General features: G+C 41.9%; 1 protein-coding gene across 1 annotated transcript in view; it reads right to left on the bottom strand.

The window, feature by feature from the left end:
- Positions 1 to 457: 457 nt before the first annotated feature.
- Positions 458 to 25,670, bottom strand: part of LOC119860060 (solute carrier family 22 member 5-like) — a 50,863-nt gene continuing 25,650 nt past the window's right edge. Inside the window, exons 5-10 of the mRNA XM_038413235.2 lie at positions 21,853 to 21,979; positions 13,602 to 13,702; positions 7,103 to 7,317; positions 5,476 to 5,658; positions 4,586 to 4,721; positions 458 to 3,608 (exon numbers count right to left, since the gene is read on the bottom strand). Coding sequence (XP_038269163.1) covers positions 3,521 to 3,608; positions 4,586 to 4,721; positions 5,476 to 5,658; positions 7,103 to 7,317; positions 13,602 to 13,702; positions 21,853 to 21,979 — 850 coding nt within the window. The 3' untranslated portion in view covers positions 458 to 3,520. The remainder of the gene's footprint in view (positions 3,609 to 4,585; positions 4,722 to 5,475; positions 5,659 to 7,102; positions 7,318 to 13,601; positions 13,703 to 21,852; positions 21,980 to 25,670) is intronic.

The raw sequence follows: 25,670 nt of genomic DNA, 5'->3' as shown, positions 1-25,670 counted from the left end.
AGCAGATGGAATTACACAGTACACCTTGATGATCTCACCTTGGAACTCTACCTGGTGCTAAAGGACCCTGTTCTAATGTTACTTTCATAGGGGTCTTTCTAGTTTAGAAAGTGATTCATAGAAGGAGGAAGGCTTAGATTAAATTTACGTATTGGCTTTTTTAGAAAGAATGGAGCATTTCCAGAAGCCTGAGTTTGAAAAAAATGTATTCAGATCAGAAGGCCCCAATGCCACCCCAACCTACAAAACACTAAAAATAAGTGACAGGCCAACAGAATCTTTAAAGACCATTACTGAGTTTATGTCCTGAAGGTACAAAGGTCTGAACATGTAGCACTCAAAATGACTCTGCCAAAGTTTAGATATAATATGGTGCCACCAAAATGTTCTACGAGTATCTACAACTGTGCTAAACACCTCCAGATCTTACCTTCTATTGCCATTACTGATGTCACTGTTTGAAATTGATTACCTGAATCGTGTTCCTCTAGTCTAGATTTTATCTGTGACTCTCTTCACCTGCACATTGATCTTATTAAGATACATCCCCAAAAGAACATAGGAGGAATATTTCTGTTAGATTCTGAGCTGGTTTTTATTTTACTAAAATTAGTGCATTCTTTTCAAGATCAGAGAATCCACTGAGTCACACACAAAAATAACCCAGGTGGGTAGTGCCACAGGTTAACAAAACCAGTTGTGAAAACAGTGCATGGGGTAAACTGTCAAATGTGAATCAGATTAATATATTAATATCCATACACTCTGCAGAAGCATACAAGATATTTTGTGTTATATTTTCCAGTTTTAGAAGACTAATATGCATTAAAATACAGGCTGTGATATCAGAATTGTTCATTATTGCCATGGTATACCTGCCTTGCATCACAACCGAGAAATTCCCTGTTCAGCTGGCTCAACCATTGTCCTTAAGATTGCTTAGTAAACACTGGAACATTTAAAAATTCAAAAAAGAAAATCTCATCCTCAAGTGACATAATGGAATAAATCAGTGGAGGAAAGTAACAGCTAAACGTTAAGGGTGTTAAGGGAAATGCAAACCTTGGCCAAGAGTTAATTCCAGTTTTAGATTAGGCATCAATTAAAAGCCCACATGCTATAAGACTTCAAGTTATATTTCTGAACCGATTTTCATGCATAGGACACAAAGGTCAGTATGTCTGCACTCTGACCTCGAGGTGTAATTCCATGTGTTTGGTGCCATTAGTCCCTTCTGCCACACGCACTGCTGCAGCTACATTCTATTTTTAGCAGGCTAGCCTATTGCTAGCTAATGCAGGCATGTCTCCTAGAGTTGGGCATTACACCTCAGTGCAAAGTGTAGACATATGCGCTAAGAGACTGTTTGTGCCCTTCTGGTAGGAATGTTGCAAAGTGCAATTCTTAGGAGAGAAAAATGCAAATATAGCCAAAACACTGTAACCAGAGTTACCCAAAGCAAACTCAAAAGAGTCGCCAATTTGACTTGGCAGAGTGACAAGTCCCTGCCAAGTGGATTTTATAAGGCAGTGGTGTATGATTTGAGACCAGTGTAGAGTATGGTGTTGACCTGAGTCAATTTTGAAAATCTCACTCCAGATCTCATAATGGCCCTAACAGTACAAGGAAATGTAGAAGGGTGGAGCATGAAACAACAAATCTCTCTTTAAAAGTTAATAGGGGCCTTGCATGTTACTTGCAGTTCCCTTTTACACAGGATAATTTGTCAGTTCTATACCCCAAAACACAGTAACACTTGCCAACTTCTAGTTACTTCCATCAGATGATTAAAGACATATCAATGGCACATCTGATAAGAGATTTAATAGATAGGGATAAGGTACATACAATCTCACACCTTTAGGGATGGGCAGGCAGAACTACAGAATCAGATCAGGGTCAGCTCATGCACACACAACACATGCAATGTGCATGCACATAGTAAGGGCAAGAAAGAGAGCAAGGGTCTACAACATACTTCTGTAAAGCAGGAGGCACTGTGCCAAACCTGTTGCTACAGCACAGTCTGCAGGGAGAGAATCAGGCACCCTGGCTGGCTATCTAGATAATTAGCTGCTGCTAAATTTAACTCCGTAGTAAAATGTTAAACATTTGTAAACAGAGGCTTTTCTTTCTGGAAAAGCAGCTAACAGCTTTGATTACTGAAAGGTAAGACTCTAATTTATTAAACCACTCCAAAAAAATTAAAGTACCACAGAATGCTTTATGAAATTCATTTCTTAAACCTGTCCCACTGTGAAGAAATGAGAACGACACAGAAGTTTTCCTGAAAGAAACACAAATGCTACCAAGGCAGCTTCTGTAATCAAAGGAATTGGCTCTTGGCAGATTTGCAACACGATTTCTTTGTTTTGCTCTTTAAAAAAAAATTTCACTGATTTCATGATATTTGAGAGAAAACAGAACATGTAAAATGACATTCTTGGCTCTTAGTTGATCTTATGGCCAGGACTTGAGACTAAATATTGATCTTAATTATACCCATGTAACCCCCTCACATTCAATTCTATGTGGGTGCACAGGGTACACACGAGAGTGGAATTTAGCCCTCCATATTGTGAGGAAACTGACAAAAAAAAGAACAAAAAAGAGAAAATAGAAAGTTTTGAAAACAGACATACTGCCCCCAATCAAACTGTACAGAAGACATATACTGTATCCTAAAAGGATACAAGAAATACAGATGAAACCTATTTATAATTTTAAAATTATAAATAAGCACCTGGAATAGGACACACCCCAATATCAGATGTAAACAACTTCACCCTGTGGTCGTATTAAAGAGATATTTGAAACAATCAGAATTACTTTGCTAGCAAAACTTCAATATTGCAAATGATTTGTGCAAGAAAATCTTCCCAATACATTTCCAGCTAAAATAAAGTCAAGTTTTCTAATTCAATTGTCAAAGTTTTTCTTTTTTCATCCCTGAAGTTGTTCAGGAATTAATCATGTGCAAAGCCACCTGTGTATGATTTATGTAAAATTGCCAAGCCAGGTATTTTCACCACCTTTGTTACTTTATAACAAGCTCCCTGCCTGGGGGCATATGTGTGCGTTTGTGCATGTCGAGAAATCCAGTGTCACTGGCAGCCTTTTCTTACAATTTGGAAAGAGCTGGCAATTTTTAACTCTTGTTAACATGAGTTATCTTAAGTTCCTTAAGGCCCGAAGTCACTCCATCAGCACTCAGTGACAAGCACCTTTTAGATACTGAGGTCTACAGCAAGTGTGTCAGTCATTCTTAAAATTATAAAGTGTTTATCCAACATAGTTCTGTGTTTTTGTCACATTAAATGACTGTGGAAGGAGATCTCATGAAGGGATATACAGTATCTACGTTCATATAAAAAGAACGTATTGAAAACAGTGTTTCATTTAATAAATAAGTTTATAATTATAGGACACAAAGTGTTGCTATTAGCCCTTTCTGAAAGGAAAATTAAAAGAAAAGTCAGTTTACTTTTCAGTCCATCATGAAGTATACAGTGTAGTGTCATCAAAAAGCTGTGCTTTTAAAAATCACTGGGCTTTCTTCTTCGTCCTTTGAAACCCTTGTGCTATTAGATGTATGTCTGTACTTGAGTCTGTAAACAAGAAAAAACAATGAATAGTGCAATTTCTAATTAAAACAGTACCCTCCAAAATCCTAAATGTAAGTTTGTCCATATGGGCCTTGATTCGGCAAAGTACCTAAGCATGTGCCTTACTTTAAAAACCCACTGACTTCAGTGGGATGACTCACATGCCTAAGCATCTTCCTAAATCAGAAAATGAAGTGCTGAAAACTCTCAATGACCTTGCAATTCCATGGGATTTGAAAGTGCTGAACACTTCCAACAGATACCCAGGGGATTTTCTACCTATACTTGTATCAGGAGAAATTATTTGAATGATGAACTTTCATACTATGAAACAATTCAACATTTTTACCATGTTTGCTACATGTCAAGGATGTTTATGTTAAATATCTTAAATGTGGTTATACTCTTAAAAAGACTATATAAAATAGATCATTTTTCAAGTTTATTTTCTGTGGGCACTGTGTACTCATGTACACAGAGCCACCCAGAGCCACACAACTCTGAAAGAATGACTTGGATTCTATTCAGGCTCATGAATCATCAACAGAATCACAATTAAATTCCATTAGTAGGGCCAAATTCTTCCTTTAGTGACACCTGTGCAAACCCATCAAAGACAAAACTATTCATGCCTGCCCATGCTCCATTTAATTTGCTTGTTCAGTTGTTTCTCGTACATTAATCCTTACAACTCCTTTTTGTTCTTCTTCTAAGAGCTCCCTCCAATTTCTGAACAACTTTCAAGCAGCACCATGTATGGTATGCACAGCATATTGCCAATAGTCATCTCTGCTGTAACTCAGTGGAGTTCAACTTGGCCAATTCTATTGCTGATTTGAGATCTTAATTTTTTTTTACTTTACCATCCCTAAAGGATTGCTGGGGGCCAAAGAGCTAAGAGGGAACTGTATTTTATGTAGATATTTTTCTCAGAGATGGTAGAATTTTCTTGAGAGAGAAGATTAGAAAGTAACACTTACCCTTTAACCAGCAGCATCTGCTCTATAGTGTCTGGGAGAGGCATACCATAACTTTCTGGGAGAAACAGAGTAAGGACTCCCGTCAGCACAGTCAGGCTTCCCATAAGGATGTAAGGCAGGAATCTGTCATAGCCACCTAAAAGAACATAGGACATGCTGATATCAGGTTTACATCACCACCATGATGAACCAGTGGTTAATATTTGGGTCATGTGTATAATGTAAACATACAGCAGTCTAAATTGCAGTACCATTGTGCTGCAAGATATAAACTTTCATTAAAATAAGTTAAATCACTAGTCCACGTGGTTGCAAAGATAACTTTCACATGGTAAAAATTCGTTCATAGTGGCATTCCCCGAGTCTCCAGACAGCCTGAAAAAAAAAAAAAGCTGAGAGAGAAGAGCGAATTGCCCCATTCATCGGGTACGTCACCTCAGAAGCCTAACAAAGAGATACTCTAAAACACAGATACTCTGTCAGGATCATTGTTCAGTGATTTTCTGAGGCCAAATGTTCTTTAGGAAACTAATGGCCAAATACAGATCCTATTATATGGGCATAATTTCTTCGAGTTCTGTGTTTCCAAACCACAAAATATTGAGCAATGTTAAAATTTCTAAATGTTTTCTGTGAGCTGAGATTACTCACTGAGAAGAGTAGAAGCAGCTGTGATTCTGTTATAGGATATTTGTTGACTAATCTGTGACAAATATAGGGTAATAGCTTGGACTTTACAAGGCAAGATGAGAGCATGACGATACAGACATAACACAGTTTAACTGAAGCACTGGTTCATAGTTACAGAAATCAGCCTACCCTTGCATTTAATCGATTTTGTTTTCAATACTAGCCAAATTTGGCAGGAGACACAATAGCTGGTATCTTACCGAGGTAAACAAAATAAGGTGAGAGGATGCTTCCCAATCTGGAGGCCATGGAACTGGCTCCAACTCCCATATTCCTCACGACTGTTGGGTACAGCTCAGCAGTGTAAACGTAAACCATTGAAAAGGATGATGTGATCCCAAATTTACCCAGCATCACCAAGATAATGGACAGGACGTGAAGGTCTGAAAGGAAGATCCAATCAGAACATCAATAAACTGTAACAAGTCACTGCATCTATTAACCCCATTTTTATTTTTTGCTTCTCGTCAACTTAATTCCAGTGTTGGGGTTTTTTGGTTGATTCATTTTAACATAAAGACTCTTAATAAAATAAAATGATCTTCCTTCTAAGGTCATCCAGTCCTGGCACCTATAAAGTTTGAGAACAGAGAGACAGCTTAAGGAGAAACACATTGGCAATGTATTTCTAAGATCCTGATTCACCCTAGCTAGTGGGATGATCTTTGTAATAAAAACACATACCAATGTACAGGTGATTTAAAGATCAGGAGTACCAAATAATATAACCCACCTGTCACTCTTGGAGAATAAGCAAGACAGTTCTCCCTTTCATTTATTTATTCTTTGATTTGCAATAATATGGTTATACACCAAGCCCTAAGCACATGGTCAAAGCCATCAACAGATCAGTATGATAATCTCTAGTGTACCTAGCAGAAGGCTACTTAATGGTCGGATTCTAAATATGAGATACCTTCCTTCAAATATTTTTTTAAATTAGCAAACATTCACTTTTTTTTAAAAAAAAAAGTATCTACACTTGCTTACTTATAGTATTGTTATTTATCACAAAGGCTACATAATAGCTCTCCTGAAATTCAAGTTCTTAAGGAGACCAAAAATAGGAAAAACATTATTGACAACTGGTTCTTCTGGACACAAGTTCTGCAGGATTATGCCAGCTCCTGGTACCATCCATGCCACCCAACTGATTACTCCATTTGGTCTAAACCTTGTCCCACACCATGAATTTATTGGGATTCCAAGGGTGTAAATTAGGGCAAAACCAGACTAGTCTGAATCTTAAGAGACCATAAAGAGAACAAACTATCTTTACTTTAGAGAAAGAAAAGGCTTAGGAATGTGTCTAACACTAGGTATGTCTACATTAGAGCTGGAGGTGTAATTTCCACCCAAAGACGACATACTTGGGCTAGGTCTGATTGAGCTAGTGTGCTAAAAGTAGAAGTGCAACCATGGCAGCATGGGTGGGAGGAGGGGCTAGTTACCCCAAGTATGTACCTAGGGTTTCAGGTGTGATCATACCGTCCCGCTAGGCTGCCCCGTTGCTTGTCATACCACAGCTGCGCTTCTATTTTTAGCTTGCTACCTCAACCAGAGCTAGCACAGGTAAGTCCACCCAAGCTGGAAATTACACCTGCAGCTCTAGTGTAGACATACTCCTTGTGTCACATGAGCTCCCTGTGCAGCAGCAAGCAGATGTGGAGGGAAAGGGCAAGGATGGGTAAGGAGAATCTGCATTTGGTCTACAGCTCTGGAGAAAGATTCTTCTCCTTCACAATACTTCACATAGTTGCCCAGTGCTAGGCACTGGAATTTACCCATTTAAAAAAAACTGGTTGATATCAGCTAAAAAGTTCATACATGGAGGGACCAGCTGAATGAAGAGAAGGACGCAGCCTCCCAAGAATAACGCAGCAGCTATTGAATACCGTCGGGGGAGATTTCGGAGAAGCACCCAGGCTATAATATAGGCTGGAACTTCGATAACCGCCGAGAGGAAGCAGTTTACGTAGGCATCACCATGCAGGTTAGGAGTGTCAAGTGAGAGGCCAAAATAGCCTACAGAGATTATCATCCTGAAAGACACAAAATAGGAAAGAATCAGACAGACAGACTTGTTCCTGCTCTTCCTCAGCCTCCTATGGCCACAGACTGCCAAGTGCCTCTCACATAATTACTGTGCAAAATATTAAAATTGATTTGCCTATGTAAGAAACGTCAGTGGCTACCAGACTTTCTTAACTTTGAAGCTAGTATCAGGTAGATTTATTGCTGTACACAGTAATGTTACAGACTCAGACAAGGCCTTCTAGATACTGAATTGATCTTTCCATTTTTTCCTGAATTTAAAGCAACTTTTAAAAAAAAAAAAACCTCCCGTTGAGTTTAAAAATGAATCCAATCTGACTAGATGATTCCAGAGACGTTTGTTAGCCCTGCTGATGCATGAGTCCATGTAAGCACAATCTACTGGACCCTCACTATTGCCCCTGTAGCAACAGTGGCCACACATGGTTTCCGCTACCTTCTGTTGACAAGATGCCCATGTCAATTTCTCTCCAATATAGACCTAGCAAAAATGATTCATGCATTTGTCACTTTTAGACTGGATCCCTGTTACATTGTCTGAAGAACTTCTGATTGTTGCTGGCATAGAGAGTTTCCAACATACAGCTGAACATTTCCGATTGCACCAAGTAAAGGGCAGCAGTGCACCCATATTAGAGTGATTACAATAGTCATACTACTATTAATAAATAATTTTAATCTTAGTATGAAAGGTAAGAATCGAGACAACTGAACTCAATCCGTTTCCAAAATTAAAATGAGGCCTACATTAGCTGGAGACAAGGAATGGGAGAGGGAGCTCTGTGCTGAGAGAACTGCACTCCGAAAAAGAAAACTGGGACTTTACAGGCTCTCTTGTTGCAGAGCTTTAGTAAAGAACTAGGGAACGAGAATATCTTGAGACACATTGAGCAGGGAAGGTTACATTTCACCAACCAGAGACAACCATTAAAGAAATGAGGAGGTCACAGCTATTGTACTGGGAAATCTCTGAATGAATCATGTAGGCACAGAGCTCTCACCTTTATCATTATTATTTATCAAGGCCTAGAGCAGGGATTGGCAACCTTTAGCGCGCGGCCCATCAGGAAAATCCACTGGCGGGCCGGGCCGGTTTTTTTATCTGCAGTGTCCGCAGGTTTGGCCGATCGCAGCTCCCACTGGCCGCAGTTTGCCGTTGCAGGCCAATGGGGGCGGCGGGAAGCAGCGGCTAACATCCCTCGGCCTATGTCGTTTCCCACAGACCCCATCGGCCTGGAACAGCGAACCGCAGCCACCGGGAGCTGCGATCGGCTGAAACAAACCATCCCCGCCTGCCAGCAGATTTCCCTGATTGGCCGTGTGCCTAAAGTTGCCGATCCCTGGCCTAGAGCCTCAAGGAGGTCAAGCCCTATAATGCTAACTGCACACGTAATAAATAACCAACGATTTGCGATCCAAAAGACAATCCGTTGCTTGCTGGGTTCCTGCACAGCAAAAAAATGCTCATGGTTCAATTGCTTAAAACAAAATGAGAAGCTATCAGTGCACCTGTGGAGATGTAAACGTGCCATCTGTAAGGTACCAGGAAAAGCCTCATGACGAAGGAAATAGTTAAGTCACTACAGCCATGCAGATTTTTTGGTGTGACCTAGCAACCTAAGCTATGATTTACAAACAATAACTGTTTGGCAGAATTTAATGAGATAGAAGAATGGTTCTTATCACAAATTATCCCTTTGAATCCTGAATTCCCAGCTGTTCTGCCATATATTCAAATCTGTGCTTTCAAAAATTATTACTGAGCTCAAGGCATCATCAAATCTAGACCGGCCACCACCTGCTAATACAGTTTGCATTAGGCTGTCATGTTGGAAAAAGCTTAATACTCAGATATGGATTTTCAAAGAACATTCTTGTAGGGGGATTTACACACTATGTGATGACCAGGCCTCAGACTTCCACCTCCTAGAGTCTGGCAAAGGGATTTGATTAGGGGGCTCTCACTTGTTCAGAGGCAATAGACTCATCTCATATAGTTTGAGATGTGTGATGGATTATGCACCCCTTTATTTGCAGCTACTCTATACTATACTACTCCTAGTACTAATACCCCAAACATACAGAGCACACTATTTATAGGGCAGGAGATGCAAGCCAGTTTTTCAAAGTTATTAAGAGATACTCTATGGTGGCTGCTGGAAGTGAAGTTGGAGGGCAGAGTGGGCCATGCACTTTTTACAATGGCAGCAGACATCCCTGCAAGAAGTTCAAGAGCAGTGAGAACACACAGGTTAATATTCGACACAGGTCAATATTCACTCTTCTCACAAGTCTTTTTTTTTTTTTTTTTTTTATTAGTTACTGAAAAAAGTCACTTCTTATAATCCGTAAATGAAAAACCAACCTGTTTAATCTGAATCTTGTAGCATTAGCCAGAAGTTTACTGGCCTTTGAACTTTATGCTAATAACTTTGTCTGTGCCTCCTTTTTTTTTTTTAAATTTTTTTTTCCACAGCAGTTTCTAACAGCAGGTGCTTATCATTCAGCGGGCTTTGTACTTATAGATTCATAGATACCAAGGTCAGAAGGGACCATTCTGATCATCTAGTCCGACCTCCTGCACAGCGCAGGCCACAGAATCTCACCCACCCACTCCTACAAAAAACCTCACCTATGTCTGAGCTATTGAAGTCCTTAAATCATGGTTTAAAGACTTCAAGGAGCAGAGAAACCTCCCTCAAGTCACCCATGCCCCATGCTACAGAGGAAGGCGAAAAACCTCCAGGGCCTCTCCAATCTGCCCTGGAGGAAAATTCCTTCCCGACCCCAAATATGGCAATCAGCTAAACCCCTGAGCATATGGGCAAGATTCACTAGCCAGATACTACAGAAAATTCTTTCCTGGGTAACTCAGATCCCATCCATCTAATATCCCATCTCAGGGGATTAGTCCTATTTACCCTGAATATTTAAAGATCAATTACTTACCAAAATCCCATTATCCCATCATACCATCTCCTCCATAAACTTATCAAGTAGAATCTTAAAACCAGATAGATCTTTTGCCCCCACTGCTTCCCTTGGAAGGCTATTCCAAAACTTCACTCCTCTGATGGTTAAAAACCTTCATCTGATTTCAAGTCTAAACTTCCTGGTGGCCAGTTTATACCCATTTGTTCTTGTGTCCACATTGGTGCTGAGCTTAAATAATTCCTCTCCCTCTCCTGTATTTATTCCTCTGATATATTTATAGAGAGCAATCATATCTCCCCTCACCTTCTTTAGTTAGGCTAAACAAGCCAAGCTCCTTAAGTCTCCTTTCATAAGACAAGTTTTCCATTCCTCGGATCATCCTAGTAGCCCTTCTCTGTACCTGCTTCAGTTTGAATTCATCCTTCTTAAACATGGGAGACCAGAACTGCACACAGTATTCTAGGTGAGGTCTCACCAGTGCCTTGTATAATGGTACTAAAACCTCCTTATCCCTACTGGAAATGCCTCTCCTGATGTATCCCAAAACCGCATTAGCTTTTTTCACAGCCATATCACATTGGCAGCTCATAGTCATCCTATGGTGAACCAATACTCCAAGGTCCTTCTCCTCTTCCATTACTTCTAATTGATGCGTCCCCAATTTATAACTAAAATTCTTGTTATTAATCCCTAAATGCATAACCTTACACTTCTCACTATTAAATTTCATCCTATTACTATTACTCCAGTTTACAAGGTCATCCAGATCCTCCTGTATAATACCCCGATCCTTCTCCGAATTGGCAATACCTCCCAGCTTTGTATCATCTGCAAACTTTATTAGCACACTCCCACTTTTTGTGCCAAGGTCAGTAATAAAAAGATTAAATAAGATTGGTCCCAAAACCGATCCCTGAGGAACTCCACTGGTAACCTCCCTCCAACCTGACAGTACTCCTTTCAGTAGGACCCGTTGCAGTCTCCCCTTTAACCAGTTCCTTATCCACCTTTTGATGTTCATATTGATCCCCATCTTCTCCAATTTAACTAATAATTCCCCATGTGGCACAGTATCAAATGCCTTACTGAAATATAGGTAAATGAGATCCACTGCATTTCCTTTATCTAAAAAAAATCTGTTACTTTTTCAAAAAAGGAGATTAGGTTGGTTTGGCACGATCTACCTTTTATAAAACCATGTTGTATTTTGTCCCATTTACCATTGACTTCAATGTCCTTAACTAATTTCTCCTTCAAAATTTTTTCCAGGACCTTGCATGCTACAGATGTCAAACTAACTGGCCTGTAGTTACCCGGATCACTTTTTTTTCCTTTCTTAAAAATAGTAACTATATTAGCAATTCTCCAATCATTCGGTACTACTCCTGAGTTTACAGATTCATTAAAAATTCTTGCTAATGGGCTTGCAATTTCATGTGCCAATTCCTTTAATATTCTTGGATGAAGATTATCTGGGCCCCCCGATTTAGTCCCATCAAGCTGTTTCAGTTTCGCTTCTACCTCAGATATGGTAATATCTACCTCCATATCCTCATTCCCATTTGTCATGCTACCATTATCCTTAAGATCCTCTTTAGCCTTATTAAAGACCGAGGCAAAGTATTTGTTTAGATATTGGGCCATGCCTAGATTATCTTTAACCTCCACTCCATCCTCAGTGTTAAGCGGCCCCACTTCTTCTTTCTTAGTTTTCTATTTATATGGCTATAGAACCTTTTACTATTGGTTTTAATTCCCTTTGCAAGGTCCAACTCTACTCGCCTTTTAGCCCGTCTCACTTTATCCCTACATGTTCTGACCTCAATTAGGTAGCTTTCCTTGTTGATCCCTCCCATCTTCCACTCCCTGTATGCTTTCTGCTTCTTCTTAATCACCTCTCTAAGATGCTTGTTCATCCAGCTTGGTCTACTACTCCTTCCTATGAATTTTTTCCCCTTTCTTGGGATACAGGCTTCTGATAGCTTCTGCAGCTTTGATTTAAAGTAATCCCAGGCCTCCTCTACCTTTAGATCCATACGTTCTTCAGTCCAATTCACTTCCCTAACTAATTTCCTTAATTTTTGAAAATCAGCCCTTTTTGAAATCAAAAACCCTAGTTGCAGATTTATTTTTTTTAATCCTTCCATTTAGTTTGAACTGAATTAGCTCACGATCACTTGAGCCAAGATTGTCTCCTACAACCATTTCTTCTATGAGGCCCTCGCTACTCACCAAAATTAAATCTAAAATGGCATCCCCTCTAGTCGGTTCAGCAACTACTTGATGAAGGAATCCATCAGCTATCGCATCTAGGAAAATCGGAGCCCTATTTTTATTACTAGCACTGGTCCTCCAGTCTATATCTGGGAAGTTAAAGTCTCCCATGATCACGCAGTTTCCATTAGTATTTACTTTATTAAAGACATTAAAAAGGGCTCTATCCATATCCAAAATTAGATCCCGGAGGTCTATAGCACACCCCAAGCACGATCGTAGGAGAGGCTTTACTAGTTATCTTCCCCAGTGTAATTTTTACCCAGACGGACTCTGTCTTATCCATTCCATTGCTTCTTATTTCTTTACATTCTACCTCATCATTGATATACAATGCTACTCCACCACCTTTACCTTTGTTTCTGACTTTCCTAAACAGCACATACCCTTCAATACCTGCAGTCCAGTCATCACTACTATTCCATCATGTTTCTGTTATCCCTATAATATCTGGTTTCACTTCCTGCACCACTAGCTCTAGTTCCTCCATTTTGTTACCTAGGCTCCTCGCATTGGTGTACAAACATCTTAATTTTTGCTGTTTGGCCTCGCTCACATTTTGTACCCTATTAGGCACAGTCATTCTACAGCCAGTATAACCTATTCAACTAGTATCCACACCGCCCTCACTCCTTATATACATTCTCCTACCCACGGCTGTATCCTTTCTTACTTCGTCTTCTTCCCTCTCAATGCTAAAATCTGGCGTGGAGATTACCTGGACATCTCCCAACCATCTCCCCCTAATTCCTAGTTTAAAGCTCTCTTTATCAGTTGTGCCAGCGTTGATCCTAGAAGTCTATTTCCTTCCCTACTCAGATGAAGTCCATCCCGAGAGAACTATCCTCTGTCCATGAATGCCTCCCAGTGGCCATACATCCCAAAGCCCTCCTTATAGCACCACTGCCTAAGCCATCTGTTGACAGTCATAATCTTTCACACCTTTGTTGCCCTTCTCTAGGAACAGGCAGGATCCCACTAAAGATCACCTGAGCCTCAATTTCCTTCAGCGTCTTCCCCAGCCTAGCATACTTGTGTGTTCTAGGAGCATACTTTTGCTTACCAAAGAATCACTGACATAATAGTGACAAATCGGATATTTTGGGTCCTCACTAGGTCCAAAATGGTGTGTGTCTGCTGCTTCTGGGAAGTCATTTCCTGTAGCTGGGGGGGGGAGGGGGGGAAAACAGACATGTACACATTGTCATTACAGCCAATTCTGTATTGCAAAACGTTTATTTTGAATGAGCAATATGGACTGCAGTAAACATCTTGAGAGGCTTTAGGACATCTTACAGGGAGAGAAATTTAAATCACAGTGATTATAAATAAGGCACACATTTTTAATAGTGAGGATAATTAACCATTGGAACAAACTACTAAGAGACGTGGTAGTTTTTTACATGATTTAAATCACAGGATTTATTAAAAAAAAATCACTGATTTAAATCTGGTTTATGCTTTGTAAAACTAATTTGCAAATTTGTGCTATTACAACTTTAAAATTTATAATTTATAAAATGCTTTCTTAAAATGTCATTACTGGTAGGGTCTCTTATCAAAACTGCTATCAGCAAGAGACAAAATATTGAAAGATAAAGCTCTGATCATGCAAACACTTAAGCAGATATGTAACTTTAGTTACATTAATGGTCCCTTGATCTCCATGGAATTTCTCATGTGACTACAGTTAAACATATGCATAAGTGTTTGCAGTATCAGAGGGTAAAATTCTATTTCTACTCAAAACTTTTTATTGGCTACAAATTTTGTCACTTCAAAACAAAATTGCTTCAGTGCTAACAAAGAAAAGTTATTTGTGAACTAATTTTTTCTGACTAACTTAAGACTCCTAAACCTATATTTAAATATCTAAGGGAAGGATTTTCCAAAGCATGTAAGTGACTTAGGAGCATAAGTCCCACTGACTTCAAACTGCAAACCCTGATGGAGCTTAATAGCCTGGTCAAAGCATTTCAGCCTCCTTGACTTGTGGGCGTTTGATACATCAGAAGATGGTGTTGTTTGGAAATATAGCACAAGGTATTTACTTAACAATTTCATGTCTGAGTCGTCTTTTTTTTTTTTTTTTAAAGGAAACAAATTAAGGAAATAAGTACAAGTATCCACTTTCGCAATTCAAGACTATAAAATGAGAAGTAAAGAACCTTCAACACAGAAACAATAATCTGATTTAATTTTTAATCATGATTGTTATCCACCCTGGCAATTTATGTTAAGGTGAAAACTTCCATTTCTACAACTGCAATAAGATGAAGCTTTTTGCACGTTAGCTTCATTCCATAAACTGCTATATGTGGAGATTCACACTGAGTGAAGGCAAGCAAAAACAATTGTGTAGGAGGTTCCTTTCTCCTCTCAAGTTAAATTCAAAATGGCTGAGGACAGCAAATTCTAAAGATAGAATTTATGTTGGTTCTTTGAACCCCCTAACCATGTTAGTAATAATACTAAACAATATTTGGCACTTCAATAGTACTTTTCAAACACTAGTTTTAACTTGCACTAGACAGATGATGTTACAGTACACTCTGATACTGTGAGTTTCAGAAGTTTTTGTTTAGAAGCATTTTCTCCTAGAGCATTAGGTTACTTTAGGGGTACAACATTCACTACTTTAATCCATACAAATCAACACTCAAGAGGTATGCTGGACAATCCAACCACTGGTTTTATCATCTGATCAACCCTATATTGTGATACACCACACCAATTTCCTGATCAACCTCAGTTCTACATTTCTTGTTCTTACAACAAGCTGGTTCCTGGAGATGGAGGAAATGTCTGGTTTGTCCACATCCTTTTCAGCTAGGTCATTCTGAGATTAAATTGCAGCCTAAGCATAGAAATGCATGTAAATAAATGTGAGGTTTGCACATGCAGAGAATGGAAGGAATGTGTTATCTTTGAGGCTGTTGTAACAGTAGCTACACACACAGCATTTCCTAGTTCTCAATGTAAGAATGTATAAAATACTTCATACCAAATCAAGTCCCTATAAGCCAACTGCATTGGAGCTTCTGACCCTAATAAACTGTCAAAAGTTACATACTGCCTAATCCTGCAATTTTACTGGGCCTGAATCTGCCACCCTTACTCGCAGAATATTACTTTACTGTGAAAGAAGTTCCATTCACTTCAACAGGAATAATAGTGGAGTAAAGTACTTTCTACATGAAAAATGGTGGCAGAATTGCCTCCAGTGTGAGGAATCCTTATACACAGAATGTGTCCCACTGAAATCAAAGGAACTACTTGCATGAATAAGAATTATTAATGTGAATAACAGCCCTAAACTTCACCCCTCAACACCAAAAAACCCTCACCAATGTGCTGTAAATTGTATCTGATCTAGTGGGCGTGCAGCTTTTCAATAAGGCTGATACAGCTACTGTGGGTGAATGTAAACTATTTCTGAGGGTACATCTACACAGCAATCAGACACCTGCAGCTGGCCCATCACAGCTGACTCGGGCTCAAGGGGTTCGGGCTAAGAGGCTGTTTAATTGTGGTGCAGATATTTGGGCTTCGGCTGCAGCCAAAGCTGTGGAGCTCATCACATTGCAGGGTCCTTTTGTTGTTTTTATAAATCATCATCTGTTAAAAAAAAAAAAAAAAAAAGCCTGACATTTTTAGTAGCATTAAGAGCTAGAGTTTTTGTTTTCCTGAAAATGTGCTGCCCCCTAAAGACATAGATGTCACGTGTCAACTGCTTGCACTCTTTCTTGTAAACCATATGATCTTTATTAAGAACTATACAGTTGTGTCACCATTAGCTGCCAAGAAATCAACACTCAGGAAACTTCAAAACAGGAACATAGCAACTGTTAGAACTTGCACTATCTGTGAAGAGACTCTGCCCATTAGTAGCTGGATACACAGACAATGAAATCCTTGATGGGGCAGGTCTCAGAAGGAAGGCATGGGAGTGGCTGAGAGGGCTGGTTATTTGCTATGGAGACAGAAATGATGCTTTGAATGCAACTATAATCTGAAACCCTACTGCTCCTTAACTGAACAGAGTCCAGGAGTCCCTCATCCTTCAGAATCAGTGGCACCCAAATAGTCTCAGTGTGACCTCCAAAAGTGAGACAAGTTTGGACATTAGCACATTTTCCCCACCTCAAATCCTACATTGTTTCAGCCCAGCTCAGACAGAAAGAAAACTTTCAGGAGCGGGGGCAGAATATTGGTGGGGCTGAGGGAAGAAGAAAGAGGAAAGCGGTGCATAATAATGACTCCGCCCTAAAGGGTTTTGAGAGTAATGCTGAGCTTGGATATATTTATATTACAGTAGTACCCAGAGGTCCTGACCAGGATCAGGACTGTGTTGGACTGGACACTATACAAGCACATAGGTAGACCCAATCCCTGCAATGAAGTGCTTACAATCTGAGGAGTTACAGTCTCTCCCTTTAACATTCAGCACCAGCCTCCAGTGACACTGGCAGACTTTTGGGTTTGGTCCTATTCAGGGAAGATAGAGCCCTGGCCACGCAAGACCTGTATCATACTAGAGAAGAGTAAAACAAATAGCTAGACTTTAGTTTTGAGGGGAAGTCCTCAAATCATTTGCGTGGGGCTCTTCTTCTCTAGCAATGGTCCTAAATAGCACACGGAGATCCATGAGTTTTCATTCATCCCTTTAGTTTAAGGCCAGGTTTTTGCCCGTTTGCTATCTGCTCTCTTATTCTGTTTCACCATGGGGGGGCTTTACATCTCTATCTGGGACAATATTAAAAAAAAAAATCAATAACTGGAGGAAATTTGCAAAAAGAAAAGGAGTACTTGTGGCACCTTAGAGACTAACAAATTTATTAGAGCATAAGCTTTCGTGAGCTACAGCTCACTTCATCGGATGCATTTGGTGGAAAAAACAGAGGAGAGATTTATACACACACACACACACACACACACACACACAGAGAACATGAAACAATGGGTTTATCATACACACTGTAAGGAGAGTGATCACTTAAGATAAGCCATCACCCACAGCAGGGGGGGGAAAGGAGGAAAACCTTCCATGGTGACAAGCAGGTAGGCTAATTCCAGCAGTTAACAAGAATATCAGAGGAACAGTGGGGGGTGGGGTGGGGGGGGGGGAGAAATACCATGGGGAAATAGTTTTACTTTGTGTAATGACTCATCCATTCCCAGTCTCTAGTCAAGCCTAAATTAATTCCAATTCAGCAGTCTCTCGTTGGAGTCTGTTTTTGAAGCTTTTTTGTTGAAGGATAGCCACTCTTAGGTCTGTGATCGAGTGACCAGAGAGATTGAAGTGTTCTCCAACTGGTTTTTGAATGTTATAATTCTTGACGTCTGATTTGTGTCCATTCATTCTTTTACGTAGAGACTGTCCAGTTTGGCCAATGTACATGGCAGAGGGGCATTGCTGGCCCATGATGGCATATATCACATTGGTAGATGCGCAGGTGAACGAGCCTCTGATAGTGTGGCTGATGTGATTAGGCCCTATGATGGTATCCCCTGAATAGATATGTGGACAGAGTTGGCAACGGGCTTTGTTGCAAGGATAGGTTCCTGGGTTAGTGGTTCTGTTGTGTGGTGTGTGGTTGCTGGTGAGTATTTGCTTCAGATTGGGGGGCTGTCTGTAAGCAAGGACTGGTCTATCTCCCAAGATCTGAGAGAGCGATGGCTCGTCCTTCAGGATAGGTTGTAGATCCTTGATGATGCGTTGGAGAGGTTTTAGTTGGGGGCTGAAGGTGATGGCTAGTGGCGTTCTGTTATTTTCTTTGTTGGGCCTGTCCTGTAGTAGGTGACTTCTGGGTACTCTTCTGGCTCTGTCAATCTGTTTCTTCACTTCAGCAGGTGGGTATTGTAGTTGTAGGAATGCATGATAGAGATCTTGTAGGTGTTTGTCTCTGTCTGAGGGGTTGGAGCAAATGCGGTTATATCGTAGCGCTTGGCTGTAGACAATGGATCGAGTGGTATGATCTGGATGAAAGCTAGAGGCATGTAGGTAGGAATAGCGGTCAGTAGGTTTCCGATACAGGGTGGTGTTTATGTGACCATCGCTTATTAGCACCGTAGTGTCCAGGAAGTGGATCTCTTGTGTGGACTGGTCCAGGCTGAGGTTGATGGTGGGATGGAAATTGTTGAAATCATGGTGGAATTCCTCAAGGGCTTCTTTTCCATGGGTCCAGATGATGAAGATGTCATCAATGTAGCGCAAGTAGAGTAGGGGCATTAGGGGACGAGAGCTGAGGAAGCGTTGTTCTAAGTCAGCCATAAAAATGTTGGCATACTGTGGGGCCATGCGGGTACCCATCGCAGTGCCGCTGATTTGAAGGTATACATTGTCACCAAATGTGAAATAGTTATGGGTCAGGACAAAGTCACAGAGTTCAGCCACCAGGTTAGCCGTGACAGTATCGGGGATACCGTTCCTGACGGCTTGTAGCCCATCTTTGTGTGGAATGTTGGTGTAGAGGGCTTCTACATCCATTGTGGCTAGGATGGTGTTTTTAGGAAGATCACCAATGGACTGTAGTTTCCTCAGGAAATCGGTGGTGTCTCGAAGATAGCTGGGAGTGCTGGTAACGAAGGGCCTGAGGAGGGAGTCTACATAGCCAGACAATCCTGCTGTCAGGGTGCCAATGCCTGAGATGATGGGGCGTCCAGGATTTCCAGGTTTATGGATCTTGGGTAGCAGATAGAATACCCCAGGTCGGGGCTCCAGGGGTGTGTCTGTGCGGATTTGTTCTTGTGTTTTTTCAGCAAATGCTGTAGTTTCTTTTGGTAACTCTCAGTGGGATCAGAGGGTAATGGCTTGTAGAAAGTGGTGTTGGAGAGCTGCCTAGTAGCCTCTTGTTCATACTCCGACCTATTCATGATGACGACAGCACCTCCTTTGTCAGCCTTTTTGATTATGATGTCAGAGTTGTTTCTGAGGCTGTGGATGGCACTGTGTTCTGCATGGCTGAGGTTATGGGGTAAGCGATGCTGCTTTTCCACAATTTCAGCTCGTGCACGTCGGCGGAAGCAGTCTATGTAGAAATCCAGGCTGCTGTTTCGACCTTCAGGAGGAGTCCACCCAGAATCCTTCTTTTTGTAGTGTTGGCAGGAAGGTCTCTGTGGGTTAATATGTTGGTCAGAGGTGTGTTGGAAATATTCCTTGAGTCTGAGACGTCGAAAATAGGATTCTAGGTCACCACAGAACTGTATCATGTTCGTGGGGGTGGAGGGGCAAAAGGAGAGGCCCCGAGATAGCCCAGCGGAAGAATCTGTCCTAAGAGTATAGTTGGATAGATTAACAATATTGCTGGGTGGGTTACGGGAACCATTGTTGTGGCCCCTTGTGGCATATAGTAGTTTAGATAGCTTAGTGTCCTTTTTCTTTTGTAGAGAATCAAAGTGTGTTTTGTAAATGGCTTGTCTAGTTTTTGTAAAGTCAACCTCAACCATCAACCATCAACCTCAGCCTGGACCAGTCCACACAAGAGATCCACTTCCTGGACACTACGGTGCTAATAAGCGATGGTCACATAAACACCACCCTATATCGGAAACCTACTGACCGCTATTCCTACCTACATGCCTCTAGCTTTCATCCAGATCATACCACTCGATCCATTGTCTACAGCCAAGCGCTACGATATAACCGCATTTGCTCCAACCCCTCAGACAGAGACAAACACCTACAAGATCTCTATCATGCATTCCTACAACTACAATACCCACCTGCTGAAGTGAAGAAACAGATTGACAGAGCCAGAAGAGTACCCAGAAGTCACCTACTACAGGACAGGCCCAACAAAGAAAATAACAGAACGCCACTAGCCATCACCTTCAGCCCCCAACTAAAACCTCTCCAACGCATCATCAAGGATCTACAACCTATCCTGAAGGACGAGCCATCGCTCTCTCAGATCTTGGGAGACAGACCAGTCCTTGCTTACAGACAGCCCCCCAATCTGAAGCAAATACTCACCAGCAACCACACACCACACAACAGAACCACTAACCCAGGAACCTATCCTTGCAACAAAGCTCGTTGCCAACTCTGTCCACATATCTATTCAGGGGATACCATCATAGGGCCTAATCACATCAGCCACACTATCAGAGGCTCGTTCACCTGCGCATCTACCAATGTGATATATGCCATCATGGGCCAGCAATGCCCCTCTGCCATGTACATTGGCCAAACTGGACAGTCTCTACGTAAAAGAATGAATGGACACAAATCAGACGTCAAGAATTATAACATTCAAAAACCAGTTGGAGAACACTTCAATCTCTCTGGTCACTCGATCACAGACCTAAGAGTGGCTATCCTTCAACAAAAAAGCTTCAAAAACAGACTCCAACGAGAGACTGCTGAATTGGAATTAATTTGCAAACTGGATACAATTAACTTAGGCTTGACTAGAGACTGGGAATGGATGAGTCATTACACAAAGTAAAACTATTTCCCCATGGTATTTCTCCCCCCCCCACCCCACCCCCCACTGTTCCTCTGATATTCTTGTTAACTGCTGGAATTAGCCTACCTGCTTGTCACCATGGAAGGTTTTCCTCCTTTCCCCCCCCTGCTGTTGGTGATGGCTTATCTTAAGTGATCACTCTCCTTACAGTGTGTATGATAAACCCATTGTTTCATGTTCTCTGTGTGTGTGTGTGTATATCAATCTCTCCTCTGTTTTTTCCACCAAATGCATCCGATGAAGTGAGCTGTAGCTCACGAAAGCTTATGCTCTAATAAATTTGTTAGTCTCTAAGGTGCCACAAGTACTCCTTTTCTTTTTGCGAATACAGACTAACACGGCTGCTACTCTGAAACCTGTCATTATGGAGGAAATTTGAAAGCAAAGTCCATTTTATATGATATCTCAGGAATCTCCCCACCATATGGCCAGGCTCCAGCATTCTGAGAAGTAAGAATTCACAGGCATGTGTCAGCTGTCTCATAAAGAAGCAGAGTCCATTCTCATGAGGGGGAAAAGATTTACTGCATTACAGGGGATAAGACAGCATTTCAGATAGTCTACTTAGTGCAGGGTATGTACAAGCCACAGAGTAACAAGTAAACTATGAAGCAAATTAAAGTGCCTGCCCTAAAGAGACTACAATCAAAAAGGCACAAATGGGTACAATGCAAAACACAGAGATGTGTTTTCTTCCTGGCTGGAGTGCTCCTGGAATGGAAGTCACAGGAGGTTCAGAAGATTTACGAAGAGGAAGGATATGGGGTGAACATCTGTTAGGAAAGTGCCTAGGACGTTACAGGGAGGATCAGGCAGACAGTTTTAATACACATGAAAGTTTACCTCCATAGGATTAAATATTACATCTGGGGCTGTAATACCATTTGTTTTTGCAGCCTTTCGGATGATGATTTCTGCCTCTTGTAACCTTCCTTGAGAGATCAGCCACCGGGGAGATTCTGGAACGACCCTGCAACAAGTTTCAGAACAACAACAACGTTTGCATTTCCACACTGACCACTGCTGCAAAGACACACATACATATAGCCACAGGCATAAATAGTTTAAAATGTGCTGTACCTTGCAGTGATTAAAACCAAAAACACAACACACATTTATACAAAGCAGATGAGCATATACTGTGAAAAAGATTGAAATTTGTTTGTGGACTTAAAAAGGACTAAAAAGTTAAGCTACAAATCAAACTTGCAAAGTACAGGAAGAAAATGTTTTATCAAAAGAAACGAAGGCAGCGTGAAACTGTGTGCATGATGTGCTGTAGGTGGGTAATATTTAGACAGTGATACATATAAGTTAATAATTATAGATATCACTATCGGATGAGACACCTAAACACAAGCTGCCTTCACAAGAGAAAGTGGACTCAATTATGTATTGTACTTTCTACTATCTAGGAAGAGAAGTAGCTCCACCTTGTGGACTATTTAGGCTTATTGTGTTCCATAAAAACAGTATTCAGTGGAGGAAAATTCTGAAATCATATAGATGCCCAAATACTACTTTTTCTGAATAAAGTTCCACCGACCTCAATCCCAACTCACCTCCCAGCTACCAGTGGTCTCTAGTTCTGCCTTTCTTAGCCTGATCCTACTCTCAATAAAGTCCATGGACTTCAATGGAAAAAGGAGCAAATCATTCCCTTCTGTCCAAAATGCTAGGCGAGACCTGGCCTTTCAAAAAGCAAGGCACAGGACTCTGGAGGAGGTTTTGAGTAGGAAGTAGCTCTACACCACCTTTCTACTTTTCTCCCCGGATCAGCCTCACCTAGTGCAAAGGTGGATGAAGCCAGGGATTAGGATCCGACGGATTATTTCTAATGGACCTTGAACTAACATGGCTTTTTGTTTATTTCTTGTTTGCCTGACAGCAGCAGTGATGACAGAGTAGTCCTGAGAAAAATATTTCCCTTCCTATGGTACAAATTAACTACGTTTATTAAAAGTTAACATTTTAAATTTCTAATTTTGTTCCTGCTACAAACCGCATTTCACCCAGCGTGGTCAACTTCAATATTTGGTTCTCACAAACTAGCACAGTGCTGCATTGTTCAGGTTGCAAACACTGCAGAGGAGAATGACAATTTATTCCTTAAAGCTTGTTTGTATTGAACTGTTTGTTCAATTTGATGGAAGCATTTCTAGTAATTTTTTTAAAAATAAAACTAAATGTTGGGTAAAATTTGATCTGACAGTGTCCCATAAACTGCAGCTGCACACCGATAGCATTTTTATTTAGTCTTGGCCCATGATTTGTGGCGGGGCTGGGTGTGTGTGGGGGGTGCATGGGTCAGGGCAGAGGGTGTGGGGAGTGCTGGAGTCAGGGCTGGGATCGTAGGGGGTGCAGGGGTTAGGACAGAGGGCTGGGGTGTGTGGGGGGTGTGTGCAGGAGTCAGGGCTGAGGGCATGTCTGGACTGTACGTCCTTTTACATAGCAATTTGACTGATGATACTATACAGAGATTTAAAACTGATAAGCCGATATTTATTTTAGTATACTCCATTCATGAACAAAAACAAACAATTTATCTGTAAAATGTCCCAAAACAACAAAATGCAAAGAAAGACAAACAAGTTAAACCTGGAGTCACAAGGGGAAAAGCACACACCAACCCATACCGACAGGAAGGTAAGAGTTAGAATCCTGAAAGCAATTCCAAACAGCACTGGAAACCAGCTTAGAACTTTCTCTAAGCATGTGGGCAAAGGCCCTGAGATTCAATATACATATAAAGGTTTTTTGTAAAACAGCCTCATTTTGGCCTTGGATTTTGCACCCACATACCTTGTACCTGCAGATGCATTTTATACTTCTTTTGCATTTAACTGCCTGATTTGTGGGTGCAATCAGATAGATAGCCAAATTCTATAAAATGTACCAGCAGTTATTTTTGGGCACATAACCTCTTAGATATTTAGATGAGCTAACTGAAAAGGATGTAGCACAGGGGTCGGCAACCTATGGCACACATCCCAAAGACGGCACACGAGCAGATTTTTAATGGCACGCTCCTGCCTGCCAGGTCCCAGCTGCCGGCCCCGCTCAGCCTGCTGCCGAACCAAGGCCAGCAGCAGGCTGAGCGGGGTCAGGGCCGGGACCCCGGCAGGCAGCAGTGTGTCATTAAAAATCCTGCCCGCCCCGGCCCGCTCTTCTCCGCCCCTCCCCCGCAGGGCAGGCAAGTTCCCCCACCCCAGCCTCTTCCCCCAGTGTGCTGGGTTCTTGCCCCTCCTCCTCTCCCTCCCTGCCACCGGATCAGCTGATGGCCCTTGCAAGTTGAGTTGCTGCTTCAGGGAGTGGGAGGAGGCGGAGACGAGGTGGGTACGAGGCTTTGGGAAAGAGGGTTGGAATCAGGGCATATCCCCTTCAGCCCCCTGCCGTGAGCTGCTCTGGGACCCTAGCCCACACCCTTTTGCCCTGACCCCTGCACCCCCCCTACACCCCAGCCCTGACTCCAGCACCCCCCCCACACCCCATGCCCTGACTCCAGCACCCTCCTCACCCACCCCCAGCCCCCTGCCCTGATTTCTGCACCCCCCACACATACCCAGTCCTCTGCCCTGACCTCTGCACCCCCACACACTCCCCAACCCTGACTCCTGCACCCCCCACACATACCCATACCCACCCCTCACACCAAAACGGGAGCTCTTGCACCCCTCGCACCAAATGGGAGCTGCCCAGGTAAGCACTTCACACCCAAACCTCCTGCCCCAACCCTGAGCCCCCTTCCTTATTCCAGCTCTTGGCCTGACCCTGCCTCCCAACCCCCAGCCTGCTCCTTCACCCCCAGCCCTGTGCTTAGTGCACTCTCACCCTCAGCTCAGTGCAGAGAGAAAGAGAATGGGCTAGAACCAGGGAGAAGGTAGGTACCCACTGTATGTGGGCAGGGCCGAGATCCCAGACCGGCAGCGGGTTAAGTGGAGCCAGCAGCCAGGACCCTGGCTGGCAGGAGCCGGTGGATGGAACCCCAGCCCAGCAGCGGGCTGAGTGGCAGCAGGCTGAGCTGCTCAGCCCACTGCTGGTCTGGGGTTCTGGCTGCTGGCTCCTTGCCAACCGGGGTCCTGGCCGCAGGTCCACTCAGTGCGCTTCCGGCCTAGGTGAATGGAATCCCAAGCTGGCAGCGGGCTAGCGGCTTAAGATTGCATTTTAATTTAATTTTAAATGAAGCTTCTTAAACATTTTGAAAACCTTGTTTACTTTACATACAACAATAGTTTAGTTATAGAATATATAGACTTATAGAGAGAGACCTTCTAAAAAACATGTATTACTGGCATGCAAAATCTTAAATTAAAGTGAATAAATGAAGACTCAGCACACCACTTCTGAAAGGTTGCCAACTCCTGACGTAGCAGAAAAGCCATGGGCATCACTAGATAAAACCACATGTAGGGGAAGGTATCAGAATGCAGAGACACTACAGTGATGGATACTATAGAAAAAGCTAAAATAGATACAGGATTAGCCGAGTGCAAAGATAAGACAAAAGTGCAACAAATTTCCTCTAGCTTAACGATAATGCCAACAACTACGCCATCCTTCATTAATATTATGGGAAGTTCTTAAGGAAGGCTTTGGTAATAGACCAGAGATGCTGGCGCTAAGGTTAGTTCTTTACTGAGAGAACTTTAGATGTAGGTTCT

Source organism: Dermochelys coriacea, chromosome 8, assembly GCF_009764565.3.
Source record: "Dermochelys coriacea isolate rDerCor1 chromosome 8, rDerCor1.pri.v4, whole genome shotgun sequence".
Lineage (NCBI taxonomy): Eukaryota > Metazoa > Chordata > Testudines > Dermochelyidae > Dermochelys > Dermochelys coriacea.
The sequence above is the reverse complement of the archived record's forward strand: the minus strand, read 5'-3'. Positions and strand labels throughout refer to the sequence as shown.